The 25421-nt window shown below is 40.1% G+C and overlaps 3 protein-coding genes across 3 annotated transcripts; 1 reads left to right on the forward strand and 2 right to left on the reverse strand.

The window, feature by feature from the left end:
• Positions 1 to 1041: 1041 nt before the first annotated feature.
• On the reverse strand, positions 1042 to 3878 carry LOC115014838 (platelet-derived growth factor receptor-like protein). The gene is made up of 7 exons (XM_029441927.1): positions 3758 to 3878; positions 3212 to 3378; positions 2984 to 3126; positions 2716 to 2867; positions 2296 to 2589; positions 1752 to 1891; positions 1042 to 1457 (listed from the first exon to the last, which is right to left on the reverse strand). Exons 1-7 carry the CDS (start codon positions 3837 to 3839, stop codon positions 1251 to 1253), a joined length of 1185 nt encoding a protein of 394 aa, XP_029297787.1. The 5' UTR covers positions 3840 to 3878; the 3' UTR covers positions 1042 to 1250.
• A 1437-nt stretch (positions 3879 to 5315) lies between these two features.
• Positions 5316 to 10222, reverse strand: LOC115014696 (cationic amino acid transporter 2). Its single transcript, XM_029441732.1, has 11 exons — positions 9853 to 10222; positions 9202 to 9357; positions 8956 to 9121; positions 8690 to 8826; positions 7532 to 7754; positions 6440 to 6576; positions 6254 to 6356; positions 6013 to 6146; positions 5746 to 5912; positions 5530 to 5638; positions 5316 to 5446 (listed from the first exon to the last, which is right to left on the reverse strand). Exons 1-11 carry the CDS (start codon positions 10220 to 10222, stop codon positions 5316 to 5318), a joined length of 1833 nt encoding a protein of 610 aa, XP_029297592.1.
• Positions 10223 to 13609: 3387 nt separating this feature from the next.
• On the forward strand, positions 13610 to 24706 carry anxa6 (annexin A6). The gene is given in 26 exon segments (XM_029441332.1): positions 13610 to 14005; positions 14909 to 14964; positions 16697 to 16781; positions 16958 to 17052; positions 17144 to 17257; positions 17351 to 17441; positions 17532 to 17563; positions 17565 to 17612; positions 17734 to 17790; positions 18046 to 18139; positions 18628 to 18723; positions 18815 to 18873; positions 19016 to 19138; positions 19231 to 19289; positions 19585 to 19663; positions 20229 to 20310; positions 20397 to 20491; positions 20665 to 20778; positions 21804 to 21894; positions 21979 to 22058; positions 22286 to 22339; positions 22446 to 22539; positions 22659 to 22754; positions 22870 to 22928; positions 23150 to 23287; positions 24251 to 24706. Coding segments are annotated over 25 exon segments (1998 nt in total). The 5' UTR covers positions 13610 to 14005; positions 14909 to 14961; the 3' UTR covers positions 24311 to 24706.
• The last annotated feature ends 715 nt before the right edge of the window (positions 24707 to 25421 follow it).

Consider the following 25421-nt stretch of genomic DNA (forward strand, 5'->3'; position numbering starts at 1 on the left):
TTGATGAGCACGTGTGTATAAAGTCTACACAGAGGTGTGGGAAGGGGGTGGGGTCAGTAGGGGCCCAACATCAAACAGTTGCCACTGGGCCCCCTGACAGTTTAAAACTGCCATTTACCATATCCTTCTGAGGGAAAATACCATTATCGTTTTCTGTAAGGTTGCAATTAACTATTATTTTTATGATCTGAAAACTTGAAAATGTAAACCACATTCACAAGAACTCAAACTTTCATCAAACGTCTTGTTTTGCCTGACCAACAGTCAGAAACCCAAATATATTCAAACTAAAATAAAACTGAGGAAATCACATTTGAGAAGCTAGAACCAGGAAATGTTCAACATTGTTCCTTAAAAAGTAAAAATGATTATTCTATTATTAAAATGGTTACAGACTAATTTCTGGTCGTTTTAGGTTTCTACATTTTTCTCACAATTGTTTTTCAGATAAAACTAAATTTCTCTATTTTTATAATTGTCAAAATTATGAGATAATGGTATTAAAATAATTATGAATATCACAACTTAATCTTACATAATTATCAATTTATATATGAAAATATTGAGAAATTAAACATCAACACACATGTGTACGGGTACAATATCTCACTCAAACTAAAATGAACAATCTGCCACCACAACTGTTTATTACATTTTTTATGACTTCATCTTTGATGGGGTCATGCACAATAAGAAATACGTAGAAAAAGACAGAATACAATGTGTGTATACAAAACTTTGAATGCACAAGCTTAATGCACAACAGTTGACATACATTCATCTAAACAACACAATCTCTATGATCCTTGTGATGCTGAAGTGTGTTTCCACTACTCATGGTGACAGGAGAACATGATGTTTTGTTGCAATTATATATCAAATCAAATCACATCACATTTATTTATATAACCCAATATCACAAATTATACATTTGTCTCAGTGTGCTTTACAGACTGTACAGGATACGACACCCTCTGTTCTTAGACCCTCGCATCGCACAAAGAAAAACTTCCTAAAAGAAACCCCATAATTAAAGGGGGAACAATGGAAGAAACCTCAGGGAGAGCAACTGAGGAGGGATCCCTCTCCCAGGACAGACAGACGTGCAATAGATGTCGTGTGTACAGGATATACACTATACATATACATATATTGATATGTGTCTCATAAAATACTGTTTAATACTTTGACAGAGCAAAATGTTGCACCTGATCTCCACCCTCTCAGGGATATCATCCAGTTCTGATGGTTTAGGGCTTCTTGGGTTTTGCTTTGGGGACCACTTTAACAGTGGTGGACACGGATTTGGCTCCTTGCAGGTTCTGGGCGGTGCAGGTATATGTTCCCTGGTCCACGTCCCTCACCTCATCCACCAGGAGGATAGACTGACACTGCTGTCGAGCCGCTCCTCCACCGACTGAACTGATGCTGTCCTGTGTGTACAGAGGCCTCCCGATCTGCAACCAGCACAGGTGACCAGAAAAGTAATGTTTTTACAATAAGTCTTTAAGTTTGCATTTTAAATGTTGATAAATCATTAATAGACAGCTATAGGCCTGGATGCTCTGCAGTACAAAGGTTGTATGGGTCTTAACTAATAATGAACTAACAAAAAATATATAGTAATGAAACAGGATGTACATCAATTACACAGAGTCTTCACTTACTTTGTCCCACAACAAACCTGAAATCTATAGTATAGCAAGTGGGCCATATTGTAAAGTATTAAAGCAAAAAGTTGAGTGTCTGACCTGCAGTCCCGGGTATTCCCAGGTGAACTCCACGGCCACGTCCTGTTCCCCCAGCACAGAGCAGCTGACACGCAGATTCTCCCCCACAGTCACTGAGCTCAATGAGGCCTGTATCACTGGGGCAGGAGGAGCCATGGGGTCTGATGGCAAGTGTGGAATACAAGTGAGTTATGTAAGTGATAAGTAACCAAACAACAATTTGTGACTTGCATTAGTCAGCATAATGAAAGTGTGTCTGTAACTGGCAGCTTTCTGTCCTGAGAGAAATGAGTGCCAGTTCAAATGTATAAACTGAAAGATGATCATAGTTGAAGTGTATGCACTGTAAGCAGTTTTAGTAAAGTATGTATGCCCAGTGCAAGCTGTGAGAGTTAGAAAAATACATTTGTTCAAAATGTGAAGACTCGAGACCTGAAAGGGTTTGATGTGTAAGCATTGAAAGGAGTTGAACAATCCATTGATTGCACATAAAGTATGTAAAAAAAAAAGAGGCAACAAGTGAATTCACGTTTAAGGGAGTGGACAACTGAGTGGCAGCACTCACAGTTAACATAGATGAGCATGTACTTGGTGGAGCTCTGCCTCAGGTTGCCCAGACTGGCGACACAGAACAAGGCTCCAGCATGATAAGGCCGGGGTCGATGAATGGTGAAGCCCTTCTTGACGTTAAAGGAGATCTCTGTCCCGTCCACTGCCACGTCCACTGGTGGATACTCGCGGTGTAGAGACACTTTAGCCCCGGGTGACGTCACCTGGCAGGGGAGGAGCGTTGGCCAATTGGTTCTCAGCTGAATCACCTCGTAGTAGTCAGACGACGGGACAAATAGTTCTTGTGGATCTGATTGGTACAGTGAGAAGATATGGCAGATTGACGATAAGATATCAAGCTGGCAGTAAAATATAACAGAGGCTGCCACGTGCCCAAAGTGCATGTGTAAGCATCAATAAAATTAATTCACTGTACCGGGGAAGAAGACGAACACTTTGATGGCTTTGTCATACTCCTTCCTGCAGTCTGTGTCTTCACAGTACATAGAATAACAGCTGTACTCCCCTGTGTCTGCACCAGTAGTGTTGACTAATGTCAGAATGCCATATCGCTCGTGTTGGACAATCCTGAAAAGCCGAAACAGGAAAGTCAGAAAACAGACAAACTTCAACATAATTTATCATTCTGTCATTAAAAGAATAACATTCATGCACAATAAAGGTGTATTTGTCCCTTAGCTTACCTGAGCCTACCATCATCATCCTCCTCCAGGTACGTTGGGACGCTCCACTGCACAGGTTTGCCCCTGCACCTCAGCTGCAGAGTGTCTCCTGTCTGCACACTTAAAGTGTCTCCCACCTTCTTAAACTTCCCTCTGTTTAGCACCTTTATGTGTCAGATAACAATCACACAGTTATACACCAATGCAGTCATTTTTCTGTGTTTAATGAATGTTCCTGTGTGTGGATACCTGTGTGAGGAAGGTCTGTGCAGGGGCTGCAGGGGTATCTTTGATCTTGGGTTTGGCTGTTACAGCTCTGGGCCCTTTTTTTGTTGATCTCACAAGTTTGGGTATGCTTGGCTTTGTTTTCCTTCCTGGATTGGTCCTCTGTTCTTGGGCGTCTTTTTGACAATAAGCTACACAGTATACAGAGCACATGATCTATTAATAGTTCAAATAAGATAAGATAAGCCTTTATTGATCGCCGGCAGGGAAATTCTGTGAAATTGTAGCAATGACCAGAAATAAAACATATATATATATTGGAAACATATACTCACCACTATACCACTTTGCTAAAATAAGGATACAGGCAAATGTTTAATGATATGAATCGAGTAATAAGTCGTTAATATCTTGGTGGTAATGGTTTCATGGTGGATCAATGGTTTTTATCACATGCCAACTTCTAGAGTAAGCTACATCATGTTTTAGGCCAACAAAAATCTCCCCTCCTTAGTGATTCCCACAAGACTTGTTCACAGAACTGCTCAGCAAGTGAATGAAATCACTTACCTAACTCGAAGATTACGGCACAAATAAGGAGAGCGCACAGCACCAGCCTCCCCTTTGATCCAAACAAGTTCGCCAAAGGCATTATTGATCAGTGGAATAATATCAAAGTGGTCTGTGGTTTGTTAGTTCATGCAGTTCAACGCAGAGAACGTACTGCAGAAACCAGAGAGAAGAGGAGGAGGGCAGAGCTTGCAAAGTGAGAGGTCATCTGTTTACCAAAATCACACAAATTCCTCCTCCTGAGAGTGGCATTAGTACCCCAAATTCCTCCTCACCGGCTCAATGGAGGCTTTCAAGCCTGTCCGGACCAATGAGGGTCCAGAGACAGAGGCCCCGCCGTGTGGAATCACACAGCCTGTTTGCTTAGCTGCTGGACTGGAAGTGTGCTAGCAGCATGAGTCTGGCCCTCAAAAACAGCTCAGATGAAGACTGTGGCAAGGGTATTAAAAGCATTTGGTGCCCAATAAACCCCTTCACTGAGGGGCTTTAGATAAAATGCACAAAATCAACTTTTTGTTTCGGTGTTTTTGGTGAAATGCATCATTTATATTGTTAAAAGTTTCTGTGAAAACAAGATTTTCCTTTGAAAATCCATCAACCTAAACCAATATCCTGCTGTACAGATTGTAAAGTCCTCTGAGAAGAACGTGATATTTTAGGCTTTATAAATAAACTTGACATGCCAATATTTCTATACTAAACAATTCTCCTCTGTGAAATTAAATGTCTGTAACCAGGTAAATAAATCAAGGTTTTGCATATTTGAATATATCCATAGCATGCTGTACCCAGTGAGAACAATGTAAACCTTTCGTTTTGAGCGACTAGCTAAGCCGCGGTCTTGATCATGACACAGGTAAGCTTCAGTGAAAGGTCCTTTTGTTCCCAGTGAACTCTGGCTCTTTATCCAAGATTACGAGTGGAACTGGACTTTTCTTTCATTAACATGTCGTGCAGAAAGTGAACTCCACATTATAGTCTTGAAAACTGGATTCTTTTTAATTAAGGTATACATTTACAATATAGAATTTGAAAACATGTACAGTTTCAATATTTACACTTTGAAACAACAAAGAATTAATAAAGTGAATCTTTAAACAGGCTAAAAAATATGATATTTCACAAGATATTCTGTATCTACATTGTACTTACTTTTGTATAGTCTGACTCTATATTTTGACATGTAAAAAATATTTATCTTTTTATTCATAATCATAATTAGAAGTGTATACAATTGTTTTACATTTTACAATTTATATTAAAAATGTAAACTTGTCATCAAAGTGTAATAAAATAGTAATTATCAACGGAACAAAGCTCGAGCCCTTTTTTAAACACAGGTGTAAACTACTTTGACAGTAGATTTAGAGTCTCCAGGACACTGACATAGATACAGACAACATATACACGTCCAAAAATACATCAGGCAATGTTGGCAACGAGAATATTTCAATGAATTACTGTTGCACTCAGATATTCAGGATCAGATAAGCATATACAACAATAGCTACACACTTTCTCACTGTAACATCTCAATCAATTTCCGCTCCAGACAAACTCAGAATTTTTCCTCTTTAATGATGTCCTTGTCTGTTTGGCCGGTGACCGTTTCAATATTCATCTGCATGCCCATGAGACGCTTTCTCTGAACACTGTTACGGACACCGTAGCCAAAATAGATCAGTAACCCTGGAAAGAAAAGGGGGAACATTACGGTTCAGCAACTAACTCGATAAAAGAACTGAAGCTTTCAAGCAGATACATGCTCTTACCCACTAACATCCAAATAGAATATCGTATCCATGTTTCTCCACCTAACTGGACCATCAGGTAGATGTTGATGAACGTACTCACTATGGGCAGAGCAGGGAGTAAGGGCACCTGTGAGCAGAAAATACACGTTAAAGGATTTTATATTGGATGTCTGTTAGAAATTACACAGAACATGTAAGTCTAGTTTGTGAGATACACAATTCAAATTCTCCCACCATGAAAGATGCCTTGGTGCTATTTTGAGGATGCCTCCAGATGAGGAAAGTGTTGAGCAGGATGATGAAGATGAGGACGCAGACAACCACCAGACTCCATACTTCCAAATTGGCTAGAGCATTTAATGATTGGGTCAGGATGACACACAGTGCAACCACACATGCAACTGCAGAAAAAGAAAAGATAAATGAGAAAGATCTTTTTGTGGACCAGAGACACAAATGGTGGGATGGGATGGTGGTCAAGAAATGTTCTTTCTTGCGTACCAGAGAATATAGTCAAGGTTGTGACTCTTCTTGAGGTGGATGCATTGGAAGATGATGGAGGCTTCAGGAGGCTGAACCTGGTGTTTGAGTCTTTGATCTTTAGGTCTGTGTCTTCAGATGGATCTGCTTGGTACCTTGATTGAAAGAAGAAGAAAAAAAAGGAACATGCAACATAAATGTAGTTTTGCTCAGCATTTTAGGTAAAGCACCATGGTAGAAGAAGCAGATAGAATAAATATACCTCAGTATTAAGATGCATATGGCCACGAGTGTGTAAGCGAACAGAGTTCCGATGGACATCATTTCCACCAAGGCTTCCAGGTCAAACAGCAGAGCCATGATGGCTAAAGATGACAACCAGGGGATACAGAGTTACTTTAAGTCCATAAGCCTCACCACATATGATGAACAGCTGGAACATCTGTACCTGCCACGGTTCCAGATGATATGGTAGCTATAGCAGGACTTCCCTTGGAGGTTACTTTGGTCAAGGGTTGGAAAAGCAGGCCATCTCTTGCCATGGCGAACATCACCCGGGGCATTGGGAACATCGAACCCAGCAGGCTGGAGTTACAAATGCAAACAGGGTCAGTCAAAGATCATCAAAATGCTTTTAGTACCAGCATAACTTGCATAGCATAATGCTACAGTACTTTCCAACAGAAGCACTGTTAGTATCAATTCTAATCTGAATAAACAGTAAAGCCTCTGACCGTGACATATTTAGTTTTAAATGTGCCGGGAGAGAACATTTGTTCTATATGTTTTATCAGTTTTATAGTCAATAATTAATATTTTTCTGTGAACTCACAAAAAACTTTTTTACATCGTGTCAGACACTTTTCATAAGACACATAGCTGACCATAATTGTCTTGGGCTACGCTTGGTTAGCAATCAAGTGACCTGGTGGCTCTGCACAACATGTTCTGTAGCAGCCTTGAATACTTTCTAGATTTAGTACATTACAGCAGAGATTTTACAAGAAAATGGAGCCGGATGTTCCACTGACATTTGCAATGTTTTCTTTAATATGAAGATGAAGAGTCTACACTACAGCCATGCTAGCACCTCAGTGAGGTTCTAGTTGTGCTTTAAGCTAAATGATCCTTACATGCTGAGGTTAATCAGGTATACTATGGTTAAGTAACATTCAACACAAAGTGCAGCTGAGGTTTATGGGAATATCAGTAGTAAAGTAATTAAAGTATTAGATAAACTGACCTGATGAAGTTACCAAAGTTCATCCTGAGGAGAACATGAATGTCTCTATCACATTGCATGGCAATCTATCGAAATGTGAATGTCAGTGGAGACATTTCACTCAAAACAACAAATGTTAAACTCAACGCAATAGGAAATGTCAGGGAATCACCAAAGTCACTCCAGTCATCCTCTGGGAACCAAACATGTCTGTAGTAAAATGTTTGGCAATCATTTTTATAGCCCACAGGCCTACATTGTGTTCTCCAATGACAGTCACATCCCATGATCCCAACTGTACTACTAGTAGTTTTTTACCTGGTAGAGAGGGCACACAGTGACCCCACAGCCACAACATATTTGGCGGGACCCCACTTGATGTATTCAAAGGCCACTGGTAGGGGGCTTTTTTTATTGAGGAGGTAGTAGGGCATCATCAGGGTGAGAGCAGCAGACACAGCAAAGTAGGCCACGAAACAGATAAGTAGTGAGGCCACAATGCCCAGAGGGATGGACTTCTGGGGGTTCTTCACCTCCTCGCCTGTGAAGAAAGAAAGAAAGAATATTTAATGATATTACTCCTTCAGCTGTTTGGGGTTACATGAAAGTAAAAGAGTAATACCCCACAAATATGACAAATAGCAGTTTGACAAACATAAGTCTATAAAGTCCAAAATGTTTCCAGGAAAAGCTTTTAGTCACATCTCATGACCTTGATCAGATGGAGTTTGCTCAGTTGTCACGGAAATGGTTCAGTTGTTATCATACGAGATATCACGATAACAACTGAACTATCTCCGACACAAGCGAGCAAACTTGATCTGATCAAGGTCATGAGATGTGACTAAAAGGCCACAACACGTAAATAACATTATAAATGTAACAGCCAATTTCTTTTTTTTTAATCAAGTCGATGCACTTTTTACTTTAACATAATTTACATCATTACATAATTATAATTCATTCAGCTTTGAAATCCAGACTGAAAACCTTAATGTTCTTAAGCACTTATAACTCAATGTTTTTAAAAGTCAAGGCCATATTATCATTGTATTATTACTATTTCAAATGTTTGTATTTATTTATATAGCTCTCTTTTATTTAACTTTTTTAAACTGTATTGTCTTAACTTTGTAATGTGTTGTTTTAACTTCTCTGTACAGTGTCTTGAACCTACCTCTGTGTATAAAACATGCTTTATAAATAAAACTGCCTTTCCTAAATGGATTTTAACATTAATTCATATAATGCTGCATTTCATTAGATGAATCATACCATATCAAATTGTTACAATTGAATCATATCTCAGCAGTAACACACCAAAAATACTGAAGTCAGTCACTGTACATACGGTATTATGTGTATTTGATCTCATATTTATGTAGGAAAGGATCATATACTGATAAAAATCTAATCATATCCAACTATATATCATTTATCAGTAGATACTGAAAAAGGGAGATGTTGTCCTCTCACCTGTTGTAGCGATGCAATCAAATCCAACAAAGGCATAGAAACATGTTGCAGCTCCGGCCACTGTTCCACTAAGGCCATAGGGGAAGAATCCACCCACTCCATACATACTTGTCACATTGGCAGTAGAGCTCAAGTTTCTGAATTGGGGAGAGAGCATCATTGTTTGTGTATTTACAGTGAGATAACCAGGAGAGCAATACTACTGTATTTACAGCATCCTGCACACACCCAAACACAGACAGGCTTATTTTGCTCTTTAACATTACTTGAATTGTGCTGTGGCGTTTATCAGAGTCTCTTCGCTGATGTACCAGTTGGTGATGTCCCCCTTGATGAATCCAGAGACGGCCACGAACAGCAGCACCACGATGTTGATTGCTGTGAAGATCTTGTTGATTACTGTCGACTCTTTTACTCCAAATGCCAGCACACCTTCATGGGAAACATGGTGAATGTCAATTTTTTTGTATGCATTACTGCCGCCACCATAATGACACGTTTCATCATTTTACCTGACAGTATCATGACGAGAGCAGCAGCAAAGACATCTGGGTAAGGTGCCAGGCCAGGCAGGCCCATGGCTGCATTTTCTTCAAAATATTTGGATATGACGCCCCCAATGAGGTCATCAAATGTCCCACTCCACGCCAGTGCAACACTGGATGTCCCTGAGCAGATAGTGAGAGAAACATGAAATAGATTAATCAGCCTGAGTCATCTTTTAACTCTAGTCATAAACAGAATTACTCATGGTGATAGTTCCTTCCCTGCGTCTTTCACACTTTACGACTCAGTTGTTTTTAACGACAATCCTGGTTTATAGGGTGATGTATATGACTAGGATACCATTTTTTTTGTGAAAAACTCCAACTAATCTTTCACTGTTAAAAGACACTTTAAGAATCTACTCGTAAAGCAGAAGAAAGGTCACAGAGTTCTCAAGAGTCCCATGTTGATGGTTGATCATTCATGGGTTATTATGTTCTCAGTGAGCCAAACATGTTACTTAAATGGAAAATAATTTGGTTTCCAGAGGATGGAAATCACAAGTTTGATTAATATTAATTCCAAATTGTATTTCTTTCCTATACATACATCACTGAATAACAGACAAGATATTGTTGTAGGTAATGTATGAAACAAATCCTGTGTATCAGACTTGCCTATGACGTAGGAGAGTAGCAAATTCCAGCCAGTGATAAAAGCCAGCAGCTCTCCAACAGTCACATAGCTGTAAAGGTATGCTGAGCCTGTTTTGGGAACCCGAGACCCAAACTCTGCATAGCAAAGTCCAGCGAATATGGATGCCAGGGCAGCGATGAAGAAAGAGATTATGATGCTGGGTCCGGCAGTCTCTCTGGCCACCTCTCCAGACAGGACGTACACCCCGGCCCCCAGGGTGCTGCCCACACCGAGGGCCACCAAGTCCAGAGTGGTGAGGCATCGGTTAAACGTGGACTTCTCTCCCTCCGGCTCCAGGGGCTTCCTCCGAGACAGGCCCACCAGAAAGGACTTCACCCCGCCGCACGACATGCTTCTATGGGTTTGGATCAGGATGGAAAGATGAGGGAATTCTAAAGGAAGAGACAGGTGGGAGAGCAGTTTGATGTTAGGGAGAAAGAGGGAGTAAGAAAAAGTGAGGAGAGGGGAGAGGAGTGGGTGAGAAAGGGTGGATCAGTGAACCTGATAGTGAATAATTGTCAGGTCAGCCCCACACACAACATTCTTCCTTCTATGAAACATTATCTATTGTTAATGTAACGGTGCCAAAAGGAACTATTCATTAATGCATCAAAAAAGAGCAATCAACAATAGAAACTTGGATAAATTCGTTTTTTGTTTAAATTTAAGATTAAATAAGCATAATTGTGATTATGTAAAATGTAACTCAAAAGCCAATATTTAATTCACATTAAGGACAAAGAAAGCTGGATTCACTCACCTCTTCTGTGTATTTCCTTCACAGGTGTGCTTAGAAGAGACAATTAATAGGATCTGTCATTCCCTTAAATCACATTATTCCTTTTTACATGCCCTTCTTTATCACCCCCCTGATATGATACTGCTGATGCCTAGAGTTTCCATTGCCGCCCACAGCACCAAAGTAACGCCTTGCTCGAGGACTGCACTTTACAACCTTCAATTACACGATTACTTCCTCAAGCTTGTATGAGGAGTGCGGGAAATTGATTTTTAATTTGACAATAAACTAAAATTGTTTTCTATGTTGTTGTGTGTTCTTGCTTCACCAGCAGTATCATGTCAGAGATAATCCCTCAGATTGATTCAGTGTTTACATGATCTGTGTTGACGTGCTTGTTTTGAATGAAAAGGCATTTTTAATTTTCTTTATCTATTGTAAATGACTACACCAGCTGCACAGTTTGTCAAAATGAATTGTTTTTATTGTTTTATTATTAATATTTAATCAATTTTTACAATATCTGACACAGCAGGGACCAAATAAATAAAAAGAAGGACATGAAGAAACATCCAAGGAAATTAAACGGACAGTGTTACAGATGTTTCTTTTCTTTTCTTAATTTTTAATGTGACTCTTCTTGTGTGTTACTCATTCTTGTGATGTAAGTGAGAGTTTTTATAATCTTTTCATGATTATGCTTTCAAGATAATCCAAGACTTCACGGTACACATTCGTCTATGACTTTGGATTTTGTCCTTCAAAAACAGCAAACAATAAGAAAAGAAACGTCTGAATGTGGCAACAGTAGAAACTGAAAAACCTCTGCATGACTACATTCCTAGTGTCTGACACCGATCAAGAAAACATGATTATTTATCATAGAAGTGATTGTTTTTCAGATTGTACGTCATAACCCCCCAGAAACGACACTGTTCTCAAAGTGTGTTTACATGCGTGTACGTGCACTTTATCACTGCCGCTATGTTAGAGTTTCCTGCTTATCTTATAGGAGCCGTGACCCCATCTCTACCTGGAGGTGTGAGCATGCCAGCCTTAGAATGAATGAAACAGAGGAGGACAAAGCAGCTTTCATGGCTTATGCATGCAGCAGGACTACACACTTGCTGTTTGAAAGGTAGCTTTCACCTTCTCATCTCCTATTGGGGGATTTCAGTTCCCCTAATCCCTCCTGGCATCTACTTCAGCAGGCAGGAGGCGAGTGGGAAAGCAGCCTGTGTGGACGGTCAAAGTACATTTGACCAAACTCAAAGCTCAGGCTGCCTATCTGCAGATCTCACGGTTTGAGATAGCGTCTCCAGAGGGACAATGGGGTAATACTTAACTAAAAAAACAACTACCACACACGTGATGTGCAGCTTTACGATCAGAGGGTTGTGCTGTATCATTGTGAAGATCAGATAATAATCATTGGTGTGCAAATTATGGCTGTCTACTGTGAAATTAAAGAAACATCTCAGGTGCAGTTAACAGAGAAATATTACAGTCCAACATTCAAATTCACAGAAGTTAAGGCAGGTTTGGATACACAAGTTGTTTACCTTGTCTTCAGTCCCACGAGGAGTGACTGGTGACTGTGTGGTGAAAACGGCGCAATGAGGCAAAAATATCCGTGCTGTTGACTTGGATGGAGGAAACATGATTTTTACTGCGATATATACAACACTGGTCTGTGTGACCCTCCCACTCAAATGGACTTACTTACAAAGTAGCCTTTCTCACTCCCGACCAGTTTGGATAATAATGTGCTCATTATTGCATGGAAGGCACAGGGTGAGAATTGTGAACAGCAAATCCTATTCAGAATGTGAAAAATGCTTTTGTGCTCACTTCATTTGTTGTTTTGTTTTCACAAGTTTGTATTCCATTTTATTAAAGTCATGAATTTGGCTGAAATAAAAAAAAACAAGAACATGTAGAAATCATGGATGCAAACTTTATGAATCATAAAATATTTTAAAAGTTTTTTAATTTGAATATTTTCGGTGAATTATAATAACCTCATTAACCCTATTTCATTCCCTTGGGGATGTTACTGAGTACAATTGTTGTTTGTCTGTAATAGATTACATTTGGGCTGGCATTTTGCAGTTTTCCCAACTCTGCCTAATTTACAGTCAGGTTCTCATGGGTGCAATGCATTTTAAAAGCAGAAGAGGACAGTATACAACAATAACATTTCATCACTGGTGCCTCCCACCTCCATCTGTGTTTACCTCATATGGTCCCCTCTTACTCTGAACACTGGCGGAGAAATGTTTTTAAGAACCACCAAGATAATATGACATGAAGACGCAAGATTAAGAGAAACAAGTGAGATGCAGCCATATTTCCCCAATAGACACAATCTGTTCAAATAGAGGCATGAATTTTAAAAAAAAATCCTCCTCGTTTGTACGGTAAGCTGAGGTCAGGTGATGTCAGTGAAACGTCGATAGTAACCACAAAGCCATTGACACTGAGGTTGGCTTCCAGTCACATGAAACATACTGAGTCATGCTTCTGCTACTTGTGGTACTGTACTGTCTGTAAGCCTCTGTGCTTCCTGGAAGTCACCTCTCCTCTCTCATCACCACTTCTTCCACTAAACTCCATACAACATCACTAAGAATTAATGCAGTACAGTTACAAAACTCTCCACATAAAACTCCACCAGAGCTGCACATACAAGAAATTACTTCGGGGGCTATAAATAAAACCCAGTTCAAAACTATTTGTGATTTTATATATGCAAGTTTGTATCAATGTCTGTAATTGAACTGAACTATTTGTTTCATTTCTATCATGTTTCCTTCTGTGGTCCACAATGCTTGACATAGCCTCTCTCTGCCCCCACCCCCCCCACACACACGCACACGCACACTATGCTGGTGTCTCTCCCTCTCTTACTGGAAGAGACACCTGACAGGACAGAAATAGAGCAGGCACAAAATCACATTTGAACTCATGTGACACAGTTCAGAAATATGTCTAAGTGAAAACTGCCTTTTTCAAAGCTCAACATGAAGGTTTGCTGTAACTAACGCAAATATCTTGAAAATGTTTTTTTAGACAGAAATAAACGTTTTGCAGCAAAACCCTAGACAGCAGAAAAAGGTGTGCGCAGCTTCCGTGCGTGAGGTTTCAGTTGAGACTCGATGTTACCCGGTCATTTACGTTTTTAAATAGTATGTCTTTACAGTAAGACCTCCCCGCTACATTCAGGCTCATATACACACACACCTCTGTGCGAGAGAAAGCCGCAGTCGTTGCGTCACAGAGGACGCGTAACGGAACTGCCTGAGTCTGACCGGAGGAGGAGACAGACCGGGTTAACGGGGACAGAGCAGAGACAGCAGGACCACCTCTCACCGGATACTTCCTGCGCACAGAAGGTAAGCCATATTTAGTGTTCTTTGGAAACCTCTTCATTCCGAAGCAAATTTGAATAAGTATGCTGATGAGTAATTATTAAATGTGCCAAGGAATTGCAGTAGAGAGCAGAATACCGCTGGAATTTAGTGAATTAGTGGATATAAAAGTGAGTACATTTGAAACTACACCGTCTTTGTATTGCTAAAACAAAACAAACAAAACAAGTATATAGCTATTACAAAGCATCGGAAGTTTATTCTATAGTGCGGGGTACAGAGAAGGGTGTGGCTTTGTATACTGTATATAGGCAAGAGGCCCACTCCCCCAGACCTTCAATCTGACATTAGGTTAAACTGCATGCTATTTTGGGAGAGCTTCACTTCTTAAACATACAGTGCTGCATTTAAAACTCTGTAGAAAAGCTGATACATCTATGTTTGTCCTTTCTTCAATTTGACCTTTTCTGCAGAAATGTATTGTAATTAATTTTGCACTGTGATTGTTTTGAAATATAATCAGGAAGGGGGAAATTAGCAGAACTAGTTTCTCTAAGCAGCTGACTCCATATGCTTTAGTGAATGGCTATATTATATGTCAGAGTATGGCAGCACGGAAAATGTGACTGAATACTTTTCCTGCCAATATTGGCTTAATGCAAATGTCATCCACAAGCATGTCATTTTAGGTGAACGTGAGGTCAAGTATGTGAGAAACTTGTCTCCTTAGTCTGTATCTGGGCCCTTGAACAGACCTCCTCATTAGATTTACTCAGGAAAAAGGAGGGATCATCATCATGCATATTATGTCTTTGCAACACGATGGGGAGGGGGACTAGGGAATGACACTTCCACAAAGACAGGGATGTATTGCAATGCTGTTATCCAGCCCTACATCAGCATTTCTCTCTCTCTTTCTCTCTCTAGGCCTGAAACTATTGATTCCTGCACAGTGTTGACACAGAAGACCAAATATAGAAATGGTAAGTGGACATACTGCTGAGCAGATCTTGTGTCTGTGGAACACGGATGGTTTTGTGCACCATTGAATGAGGTGTGGATAGAATGAGCTCATTTTTCTGCCCCACGTGAGTCCTCCCCATCATAAAGGCAGCAGTGTAGGGTGTCACATCTATGGACACACCTGACAGCATCTTCCCAATGCCTTTGTCGTATCAGCAAATGTATTGTCCGAGCTGTAAGTCAGTGTCCTGTCATTCTGCTCTTAGTTGAGCTGAAACACACACATGCTCTTAATTATACTCTACACCGTTGTGGCCTTAACATACGAAACATGCAGCACCCAGGGAGGAAGGAAGGTATCGAAATTTAGCTCATAAAACTTTTCCACTTTAAACCCACCATAACAAATGCGATTAGTTTAGTAAAAGGGTTGTTGCTAGGGGTATGTATTTGCGGCCCTGTTGCTATGTGGGTGCAGCTCTCCAGCTGTCATGAGGAGTGACGGTCCGTAGTAAAGCAGAGTGCAGTGGCCCCTCACCAGGGTGGAGAGCATATTTTGGCTGACTGCCTCAATGCAGCAATAGTTTCTTCGGCAGCAGCTGAAGCTTGAACTTTCAATATGTAGGCCAAACTTTCTTATTTCCCAAAGTGAATGAGCTTATAACACCACACCTCCACAGCCAGGTCTAAAATGATCTTTTCAGTTTTAAAACAAAGTCCGTGGGCAGAGCTTTATATTTTCTTTACAAGCCCAATGGAGTTTGTTTGTAAACTTTTTGATCCGTTGTATGCTCCCTTTGCAGAGGTCTGTCATTCAACATATTATGTGCAACATGACTCCCTGCTGCTCCTATTCACCCACTGACCCACCCCTACACACAGACACACACACACACACACACACACACACACACACACACACACACACACACACACACACACACACACACACACACACAGACAGCAGGATTTTCTCTGCTCAGCTGGGGGTGGGACAGGTGCAAGCAGTTTGCTGCAATAGCAGACATGGCTTCAACCGTCACTGACACTTTTACACAGACCGCTACTGCTGGGAAGTGTGGGTCAAGCCACTGTTAACCTGAAAAACGGTGTCTGGGTTGAGCTGAGCACATCTCCAAATGTTGGAGGAGCAAACGCTGAAACCTTGCTGGTTTCTCTGTGAGGCTGGAACAGTGATGCTTTGAGCTAAATGCTAAAGTCAGCATGCTAGCATGCTCACACTTACTCAATCTCATGCTGATGAAAGAGGAAAAGTCAGGATATCACTAAAGTCAGCATGCTTTATCCTCTGGGGACCTAGGTTATACTTTTTCATGGCAATCCTTTAAACAGTTATGGAAATACCGCAGTATTTTTGAGGGATGAGAGAGATTAATTGTGTTGAAATGTACAATTGTACTTTAAAAAAAACTTATATGATAATAAACTTTAACTTGAACCATTCCTAGAGCCTCGCTGCTTGCATGGCAAAATAAAATACTATATAATATATATATAATATACTATATATTGGAGTATTTACAGTATGCACAGAGGCTTAGCTAGAGAGATAATGCAATCATGTATATGACAACTTCTTTTTTTATAACTTTAGTGCAAAAAGTGCCATTTATCTGTATTGTGTCAGAACTACCTACACACATCCTAGACATCAGTGTGCACTTTGTTCTTGAATCATGACAATATAAAATGTCTCACCTCTGAAATTCAGTTGAACTCTTTTTCTTTCAGGTGTTCAGAGGCACAGTAACAGATGCTCCGGACTTTGATCCCGTCGTTGATGCTGAGGCACTTTACAATGCTATGAAAGGCATCGGTGAGTGCCTCACTCCTCCGTGATTTTTGTGCGCGGAGGGGAAAAGGTCATCTTCAATCTTTTCTACTCGTAGGCTGAATAATCTCACAAAGAATTTCCGTGGCAGTGATGCAGTCAGAGATCAGTTTCTGTGGCTGAGATGATGTTTGTTGAAAATGTTGCTTTGTGCCCCTCAGGTAGTGATAAAGAGGCCATATTAGACCTGGTCACCTCAAGAAGCAATGCACAGAGGCAGGAAGTCATTGCAGCGTACAAATGCAGCTTTGGAAAGGTAATCTCATCTCTGATTTTTGTTTGCTCAAATAGAAACACGTTTTTCAGAGATGGTTAAGAACTTCATTATGTTTTTGTTGTTTCAACAGGACCTGATTGAGGATCTGAAGTATGAGCTGACAGGCAAATTTGAGCGTCTTATTGTCAGTCTGATGAGAACCTCAGCTTACCATGATGCCAAAGAAATCCATGATGCAGTCAAAGTAAGACATTTACCTAATAGTAAGATTATTCACTCCCGTCACATCTAATGAAGCAGAAGCTGCTTCTAATTTAACTTAATGCTCTTTTTCAAGGGAGCTGGAACAAACGAGAGATGCCTTATTGAAGTCATGGCATCTAGAAACAACAGAGAGACGCATGAGATGGTTGCAGCATACAAGGATGGTAAGGCATGTTAAATAAGATATCATTTTAAATCAACATTTTATTTGGTAAACATCTTTCAACATGTTATATTGATGTCTGTGTCTCCAGCTTATGGCAGAGACATTGAGGAGGATATAATCAGCGGACACCTCAGGTCACTTTAAGAAGATGCTGATTGTTTTACTTCAGGTCAGTTCACAGAGGAGATGATGTAATCATGAGCGAAGTATCCAGTCAACCACAAAGAGACTGTCGTAGACACACAGTACCTTTAACCACTGACTGATTGTTTTTGGTTTGATGGTTCCAGGGGTCCAGAGATGAGTCAGGAGTGGTGGACGCAGACCTCGTGGAGCAGGATGCACAAGTGAGAATTTGAACATGTTATGACTAGTAGAGACGTGCAGCATGCTTGGGCTTATTGACTTTATATGGCCTTCTTTCAAAAAGTAATCAAATTTGTAAAGTGTAACTTTTTTTACTTTGTGTGTGTAATTGTCCTTATTTTGCAATGTACAATTAACGAAGCTCTGCATTCAATGATAGACTCTTGATGTCTGAAACATTTAGTTTTGTTTTTTTATTACAATATCTCATCCTGTGCTTTCTTACCTCTGCGTAGGATCTGTATGCGGCCGGAGAAGAGCAGTGGGGGACAGACGAGGCCAAATTCATCATGATCCTGGGAAACCGCAGTGTGACCCACCTCCACATGGGTGAGCACGGCTCCCTGGATAATTAACATGACAGTGAGGAATCCAGACATTCCCAATGTGACCTCAAGTCTCAGCAGATAATGGCACTTTGAAAGTTGTCTACATTCTCTGTCTAATGCCACAAAAACTGCCTGAGGCATAGGCTACTGTTCTGAAACCAAATTTCAACATGTGCATCGCAGATAGACAGGTTATAAAAGATCAAGAAGAAATATGGTGGACGAAAACTATTCTTTTGTGATAATTAGTTACTTTGGTAGATGCCAATTGTAGCATTTGTTCAATGCAAAGAGGCCTTGTGTAACAACACACATGCTAGTAGCACTGTGAGGCTGTACACAGTGGAACTATGAGCTAACATCAGCATGCTGTAACATTGTAACATTTACCAGGTTCATCAGATTGGTATCATCATTATCAGAACATTTAGATACCTCAATTAGCACGTGATACATAACATTACTTGCCAATGTCTTCTGTTTGTTTAGTTTTTGATGCCTACGAGAAGATTGCAGAGATTCCCATAGAGGACAGCATAAAGCATGAGTTGTCTGGAGACTTTGAGAGGCTGATGCTGGCTGTTGGTAAGAAACACACTGAATGTACCATTTTATAACATGAGGCGTGTGAAGTTGTCAAGTTTACACTGGGCTCTTTTCTTGTTTATTCTCACAGTCCACTGCATAAGGAGTGTTCCCATGTTCTATGCCAAGCGCCTTTACAAGTCAATGAAGGTAAACAAAAAGTCAAAAATGCCATTCAGTCACGTATTTGTGGACAGACATGCCTTAGCAACACATTCATCCTGACATGTTTTTCCTAGTTAGTTGCCTTAGCATCCTGACCCTGAACACTTGTCCTCTCCTTCATTTCCAGGGTCTCGGTACAACTGACAACACCCTGATCAGGATCATGATTTCTCGCTCTGAAATAGACATGTTGGACATTCGAGAGTGTTTCCGTTTATTATATGAGAAGTCCCTTTATAACATGATTAAGGTTGGTTAAACACTAATAATTTAATTGACTTAGAATTAAAAAAAGTAGAAGATCATACACTTTTAACTTGATTCTGTGTATAAACCTCTCAGGATGACACATCAGGGGATTACAAGAGGACTCTGCTTAATCTGTGTGGAGGAGATGATGAGTAAGTTATGGCTGCAAGCAACGGCAGCAACCAGACGGGGGTGATAGAGCACCACTCTTCAGGAGTTATTGTTTTCTGTGGATAGTATAATGTTTATTGACTTATGGGAGAAAGATGATGTCATTGCAACAGCATAGAGAACTGCTTGGTGAAGTTAATATCAAAAGATTGTCTGAAAGTAAAACAGCAGTTAATTAAATATTAGTTCCCTGTCTCCAGAAAAGTGCTCACTTTGTCCCACTTGAAGTTTTGGCTTTGCTGACCGTGATGTCTTGTGTCAAACTGATTATTACAGCTTAGCTGGAGAGTTCTTCCCTGAAGCTGCTCAGATAGCTTACAAGATGTGGGAAACAAGTGCCATGACCAAAGTCCAGGTTTGGGTCTATCTGCTCTTGCTTTAGATGTGTCATGCATGTTTGGCTTGGCAGTGGCATGCATCCTAATTACCTTCTGGCCTTGCAATGACCTGCTTTTTGGAGTGTCATGAACTTGTGCTGATTACGCTGCCATGTTTACACAGTGATGGCTTTGTGTAACTGCGGATGGGATCAGAATGTTGCTCACTCAAATACAAATCTTTTTTTGTTATCATGCGCTCTCCAAACCGACGTTTGCCTCGCTTTGTCCTTGCAGTGAATTGGAGTAAAAGTCTCAGCATTTTGGTCAACAAAAGCTCGTCTCACTAGCACTCTATAAAACAGTTGTTTTCCAGCCTACCCACCTTTCCATTGTTGGTGGTGTCATGGCTTCTAACCTCAAGAAGGCACACTCACCCTCAACAAACACTTTTCATTTTTTGCACATGTTGTATAGTTCTGCATGTTTAGTGATTTAATAAAACTTAAATTCAATTACATAATCTTGCTTTGTCACTCTACATTATGTGTGTATATTATTATTAAATCTCACACTTCTAATTGTGTCATCTCACTACTTTAGCTGAGGCCATCAGTCCGTGCTGCACCCAGTTTTGACGCTGCTGCTGATGCACAAGCGCTGAGGAAAGCTATGAAGGGATTCGGTACGCAACCCTAAAAGAGCACATTTACACTGCTACAATTTTACAAAAGAAGTTTTACAAATGTTACTGCCTGTCACTGCCTACAGGAACAGACGAGGATGCAATCATTGACATTGTTGCACAGAGAAGCAATGCTCAGAGGCAAGAGATCAGACAGACCTACAAATCCCTACTGGGAAGGGTGAGGGAAGATCATTATTGAGAATTAAAACTTCAACAAGCTGGAACATACAGTATGTCTTACCTCTTCATTTTCTGATGCACAAGTACCAGTAGATACATTAAAGTCAACATCTCGTTGGTTATTTGCCTGAAGCTGTTTCTTGTAACTCTGTGTGTTTGATCTGTCCTCAGGATCTGATGAAGGACCTGAAGTCTGAGCTGTCAAAGAACCTCGAGAGGCTGATCATTGGGCTCATGTTCAACCCTGCAGAGTTTGATGCCAAAATGATGAAGAAGGCAATGGAGGTAAAGTAGATGACATGGTTGATTTACAGTACCTGTGTAGTAGAGAGAGACAGCTCATGGGTGGAATTCACCGCTTCAGAAGTACACTGTTAATTATTTTCCAAGTCTGTGATGGTTGACGTCAGGCCCAGAGGTACAGTTGGTGCTTGAATGTCAAGACAATTACACAGAATGTATTTGGAAGTCAAATAACTTTGCATTTTAGGTATTTGTAAACACTGACTGTATTGCCTTGTGTTGAAAGCTTTACTCTGAACATACAGGAAGTGCAAAATAATGTTTTACAATTGTATGTCTCTATTATGTACATTTTATATTAAATAATTTGCTTATTTGAAGGCATACAGCCAAAATAGGAATCCATGCTAGGATTAAATAGAAAACACCCGTTGGCTGCATTGCTAAGTCTTGAATGGTCACAAAGCACTGATCTGTGAATCAGCAACTTCAAGTTTCAAGTTTTATTTGTCAAATATAGGTTAACACAGGGTCAATGGTACAATGAAATGTGTTTGAGAGATTCAAATTATTAAAAAAATATATATATATTTTAAAGTAAAGAGAGTACTATATACAATTAAGTTAAACCAATAATAAAAAACAATATAGCGTATGTACATATATGAAAAAAAGGGGGGTTGCGCAGTACAATAAATAATTATATTTATATTTATGTAGTGCAGACAGTGAGTGAGTGGGTATGTCTGTGGGTCTGGAGGTTGAGAAGCCTGATGGTAAAAACTGTCCTCGTGTCTGGCTCCTGTATCGTCTGCCCGACACACAGTTTATCTCTGATATTTTACTCGACACTTCCTTGTTCTTTGGTGTTGAATACAGTATTAGGAAGTTCTGTCATTAGAATATAAATGGAGATGATAAAAATGGAACAAAAATAGCAGTCAGTCAGATATGAAGAGGCCCCAATCACATTCAGTCTCTTCTTGTTTATGTGGGGTTTCTTTTTTGGTTGTTGTTACTTTGGTGAAAAATTCTCCTTTTTGTGCTTTACTCATCATTTTTTCCAGGGGGCTGGGACAGATGAACACGCCCTGGTCGAGATCCTGGTCACCAGGAGCAATGAGCAAATACTTGCCATGAATGCTGCTTATCAGCATGGTGAGTTTTGCACCTAAAACAAATGCGTTCAAACAGTTTTCTTGTTCTGGAAACCTTTAACACGCAAAACTTTTGACATCACAGCCTATAAGAAGTCTACGGAGGAAGCCATTAATTCAGACACATCAGGCCACTTCTGCCGCATCCTTGTTTCTCTCACACAGGTAATGTTCATCATCGTGAGAACTGAGGCTGTGTTTTGTTTCCACACCCACTCACTGGTTGCAGTCTGTCTGCTGACTGTAGCAGACATCACGAGATCCATTTAAATGCATGCAGTTTTCTTTCACAAGGTCACAGTGTTACATATTAAAGAAAAAACTAAACGTTCTTGGTGAACCACTGATATTTAATAGATCAAAAATGTTTTAACCGTCTTCACTCTGTGCAGGGTGCAAGAGAGGAGGGCCCTGCAGATGAGGAAAGAGCTGAAGCAGATGCTCAGGTGATTTAGTGTTTGACATTTTACTTTAACATTTTACTGTGTTAAAATATGAAATTGAAAAATTGGTTCAAGTATTTGTTCCTGTTCTTTCTCCTGAACTTATCAGGAACTTGCCGATGCGTGCAATGCCGACTCTGATGACATGGAGATTAAGTTCATGAGCATTCTGTGCACCAGAAGCTTCCCCCATCTTAGGAGAGGTAAAGGTCAAGATGGATAAATCATAGTGATCAATTTATTACAAATCTAAATGTGTGTGTTTCTCAAAAACAGAATGTAATCGGTCGAGCTCATGATTATACCCCTTTGCTATTCACAGTATTCCAGGAGTTTGTCAGATACAGCAACAAGGACATTGAACAGATTATCAAGAAGGACATGTCAGGAGATGTCAAAAATGCCTTTTATGCAATAGGTAATAACTGTCTTTGACCTTATTTTGTTTTTAAATGTGTCACACTGTAGACTGCTGACAACGTCTATTCTGTGACTCCTCCTCAGCCCTTTCTTGCGCTCTCTTTGCTTTGCAGTTCGCAGCGTGAAGAACCAGCCCTCTTATTTTGCAGACCGTCTGTATAAAGCCATGAAGGTATTTATTCCTAATGCTTTAAATACGGCAAGTATATGCAGTTGTATAATTCTAAGCTGCAGCACGTCACCAGGGTAGTGACAAGGTCATGTTTGTCATGTGGGAAACTTAAGTTTTGTGTCTTTCTCTGTGCACTTTCTTGGTGCTGCTGAGTGCACTCAGACAGCAACAGTTACTGTAAGTAAATCAGAATAAACTGAATATATTGATCTCTGCTGCAGGGCCTTGGCACAGACGACAGAGCACTGATCCGCATCATGGTGTCCCGTAGCGAGATCGACCTTTTCAACATTCGTAAAGAGTTCAAAGAAACACATGATGTTTCCCTCCATGAATTCATCCAGGTAGAAACTATGATCGTAAGTCAGAGCCTTTGTCAACTAACACTCCTGGTCGGTTTGTTGTGTTTTCTCCTCTCATCTGTGTGTCTCTGTGGACGTTTTGTCTTCTGGCCTTTGTCTGTGTGAGCGTGTGTTGCAAATCCTTCTTCTGCTGCTGTGGTGGGGTGGGGGAGTATGGTAATCTATAGCTTCCTGCGGTGGACTATGGGTCTGTGGCTATTGCACAGCTGTTTAGGAATTTCCCTTGCATGCTTCCTCTCTATATCCGCTGTCTGATTGGCTGACAGCTGCAGAGACAGGAAGTACCCAGAAGCCGTTCTATAATAATTTACAGATGAAATCACTCATACAAACAAGCAAGTAAGGTGCTCTGCATTGTCTTTGCAAGACATATTATCAGATTATGCAAAAGCAAGGATTTGCTATATATAGTTTATTTTGAGTGTATTTAGTGAAAATCTTTTGTACAAGAAGTCTTTTAGAGTTCAGTTATTCATTTCGTTTGTGTATTTTTAACCAATTTACAGAAAGGTTAGTGTCACTGACATCCGAGAGGAAGCAGATACATTAAAAAAATATACATTCAAAGGAATAGTTTAAGATTTTAGGACTTAGATTTAGATGAGGAGGCCCATACAAACCCCATGTCTGTACAGTAAATCCACCTACCGCCCCTCTAAAGCTACCAGCTCCAGCTTTAGAAGTGTAATTAGGTGGATTTTGCTACTTTGGTACAGAGCCAGACTAGCTGTTTCCCTTTGTTTCCAGTCTTTGTGCTAAGCTAAACTAACCTGCTGCTGACTGTAGCTTCATATTTACCATACAGATGTGATCTAACTCTTGGCGAGAAATCCAATGACCGTAGTTCCCAAAATGAGGAACTAGTTCTTTAAAATTATTTGTGATGACCAAATGTCAGCAGACAAAAACATTATTTTCTATTAATACGATCTTTCTGTGTATGTCTCTATCATTGTTCAGGGTGATACCTCAGGAGACTACCGTAAAACCCTACTGATGCTCTGTGGAGGGGAAGATTAAACGTGTCAAGACTCTGCAGCTCCGTTCAAAGACTTCAATGAAAAATCATGACGAGACAAGCCCGATCACATAGTGAAACTGTGGTGGTTAATGTCAGTATCTGTTGTCAGTGTCCCTAAACTGCTGCTACTCCTCAGCCAAACCAAGTGACCTATGACCTCCCAGCCTTCAAAGCCAGTCTTCTGCTCTCATGTCTGATCATCCTGTCCATCAGGATGATGTCTTTCTTTTTTTACAGAGTCATATGTAACATGAAGATGTTCACGTTGGTATAGAAATACAGCAAATAGAAGTTGAATAGTGCCTTCAGATCCAGGCCGTCCAATGATTACTGTGATTTTAAGGTATCATATAGATCGGAATAAAATGATGAAAAATACAAAGAAATTATGTTTTTTCTCTTTCGTCTTCTTCTTGGAAAATATGTCAATAATACATTTTAATGTGCAAATTAAGTCCATGTGAAATGTAAATCATGCTAATTTTCTCTTGCTGTGCCCTTATATGCGCTAGTATGTGTTCTGGGTGGAGTGCATGGTTTGTGTTTGGCCGTTCAATGATTAACTGTGTTGATGTTGGCAATACCAATGAGCCGAGCAAAATGAGAACTAGAATATTTAACATCAGGCAACTCCCACTCGAATTCAATGCCTCTTCTGCTTAACAAACTCAAAAATACCCAAGTTATTGTTGTTCATAAAGGCAACTATTTTTCAATTAGGGGGGATATTTACAGAACAATAACAGTTCAAGCTAATATTTTCATTGTTAGATAGCAGCTAGTAGCTAACGTTGGTGGCCTAAATCTAAAAACATCAGGCTCTTGTTAGTCAAACACTCTAGTGGTATAGACTGACTTCCTCGGCTACCTGACTACCTACCATGACTGACTAGTTATGTATGCCCCTATACATTTAAATTAACAAAATGAAAATGTTGTTTACACTTATAGTATTAACTTAACACTTCATTTCATGTGTCTCAGTTGGACTTGTACTTATTAATTCAGAAGAAAAGTACACGACAAGACAACTGTCTCTGTTCTTTTCAGTGTGTCAGTTCACTGCGTATGTGTGAGCGCAGCTGTTGTCAGGCCATCTTTGAGTTAAAA

Source organism: Cottoperca gobio, chromosome 10 (assembly GCF_900634415.1).
Source record: "Cottoperca gobio chromosome 10, fCotGob3.1, whole genome shotgun sequence".
Classification (NCBI taxonomy): domain Eukaryota; kingdom Metazoa; phylum Chordata; class Actinopteri; order Perciformes; family Bovichtidae; genus Cottoperca; species Cottoperca gobio.

What these genes read in the sequence shown, in the direction of transcription:
- LOC115014838 (XM_029441927.1), bottom strand. Translation starts at nt 3,839, where the DNA reads ATGCCTTTGGCGAACTTGTTTGGATCAAAGGGGAGGCTGGTGCTGTGC. An exon ending in TGCCGTAATCTTCGAGTTAG is followed by an intron (nt 3,379 to 3,757) that starts GTAAGTGATTTC and finishes TATACTGTGTAG; the next exon opens with CTTATTGTCAAAAAGACGCC. An exon ending in CATGCTCATCTATGTTAACT is followed by an intron (nt 1,892 to 2,295) that starts GTGAGTGCTGCC and finishes ACTTGCCATCAG; the next exon opens with ACCCCATGGCTCCTCCTGCC.
- LOC115014696 (XM_029441732.1), bottom strand. Translation starts at nt 10,222, where the DNA reads ATGTCGTGCGGCGGGGTGAAGTCCTTTCTGGTGGGCCTGTCTCGGAGG. An exon ending in AACGCCACAGCACAATTCAA is followed by an intron (nt 8,827 to 8,955) that starts GTAATGTTAAAG and finishes TCCCCAATTCAG; the next exon opens with AAACTTGAGCTCTACTGCCA. An exon ending in AACCTTGACTATATTCTCTG is followed by an intron (nt 5,913 to 6,012) that starts GTACGCAAGAAA and finishes CTTTTTCTGCAG; the next exon opens with TTGCATGTGTGGTTGCACTG.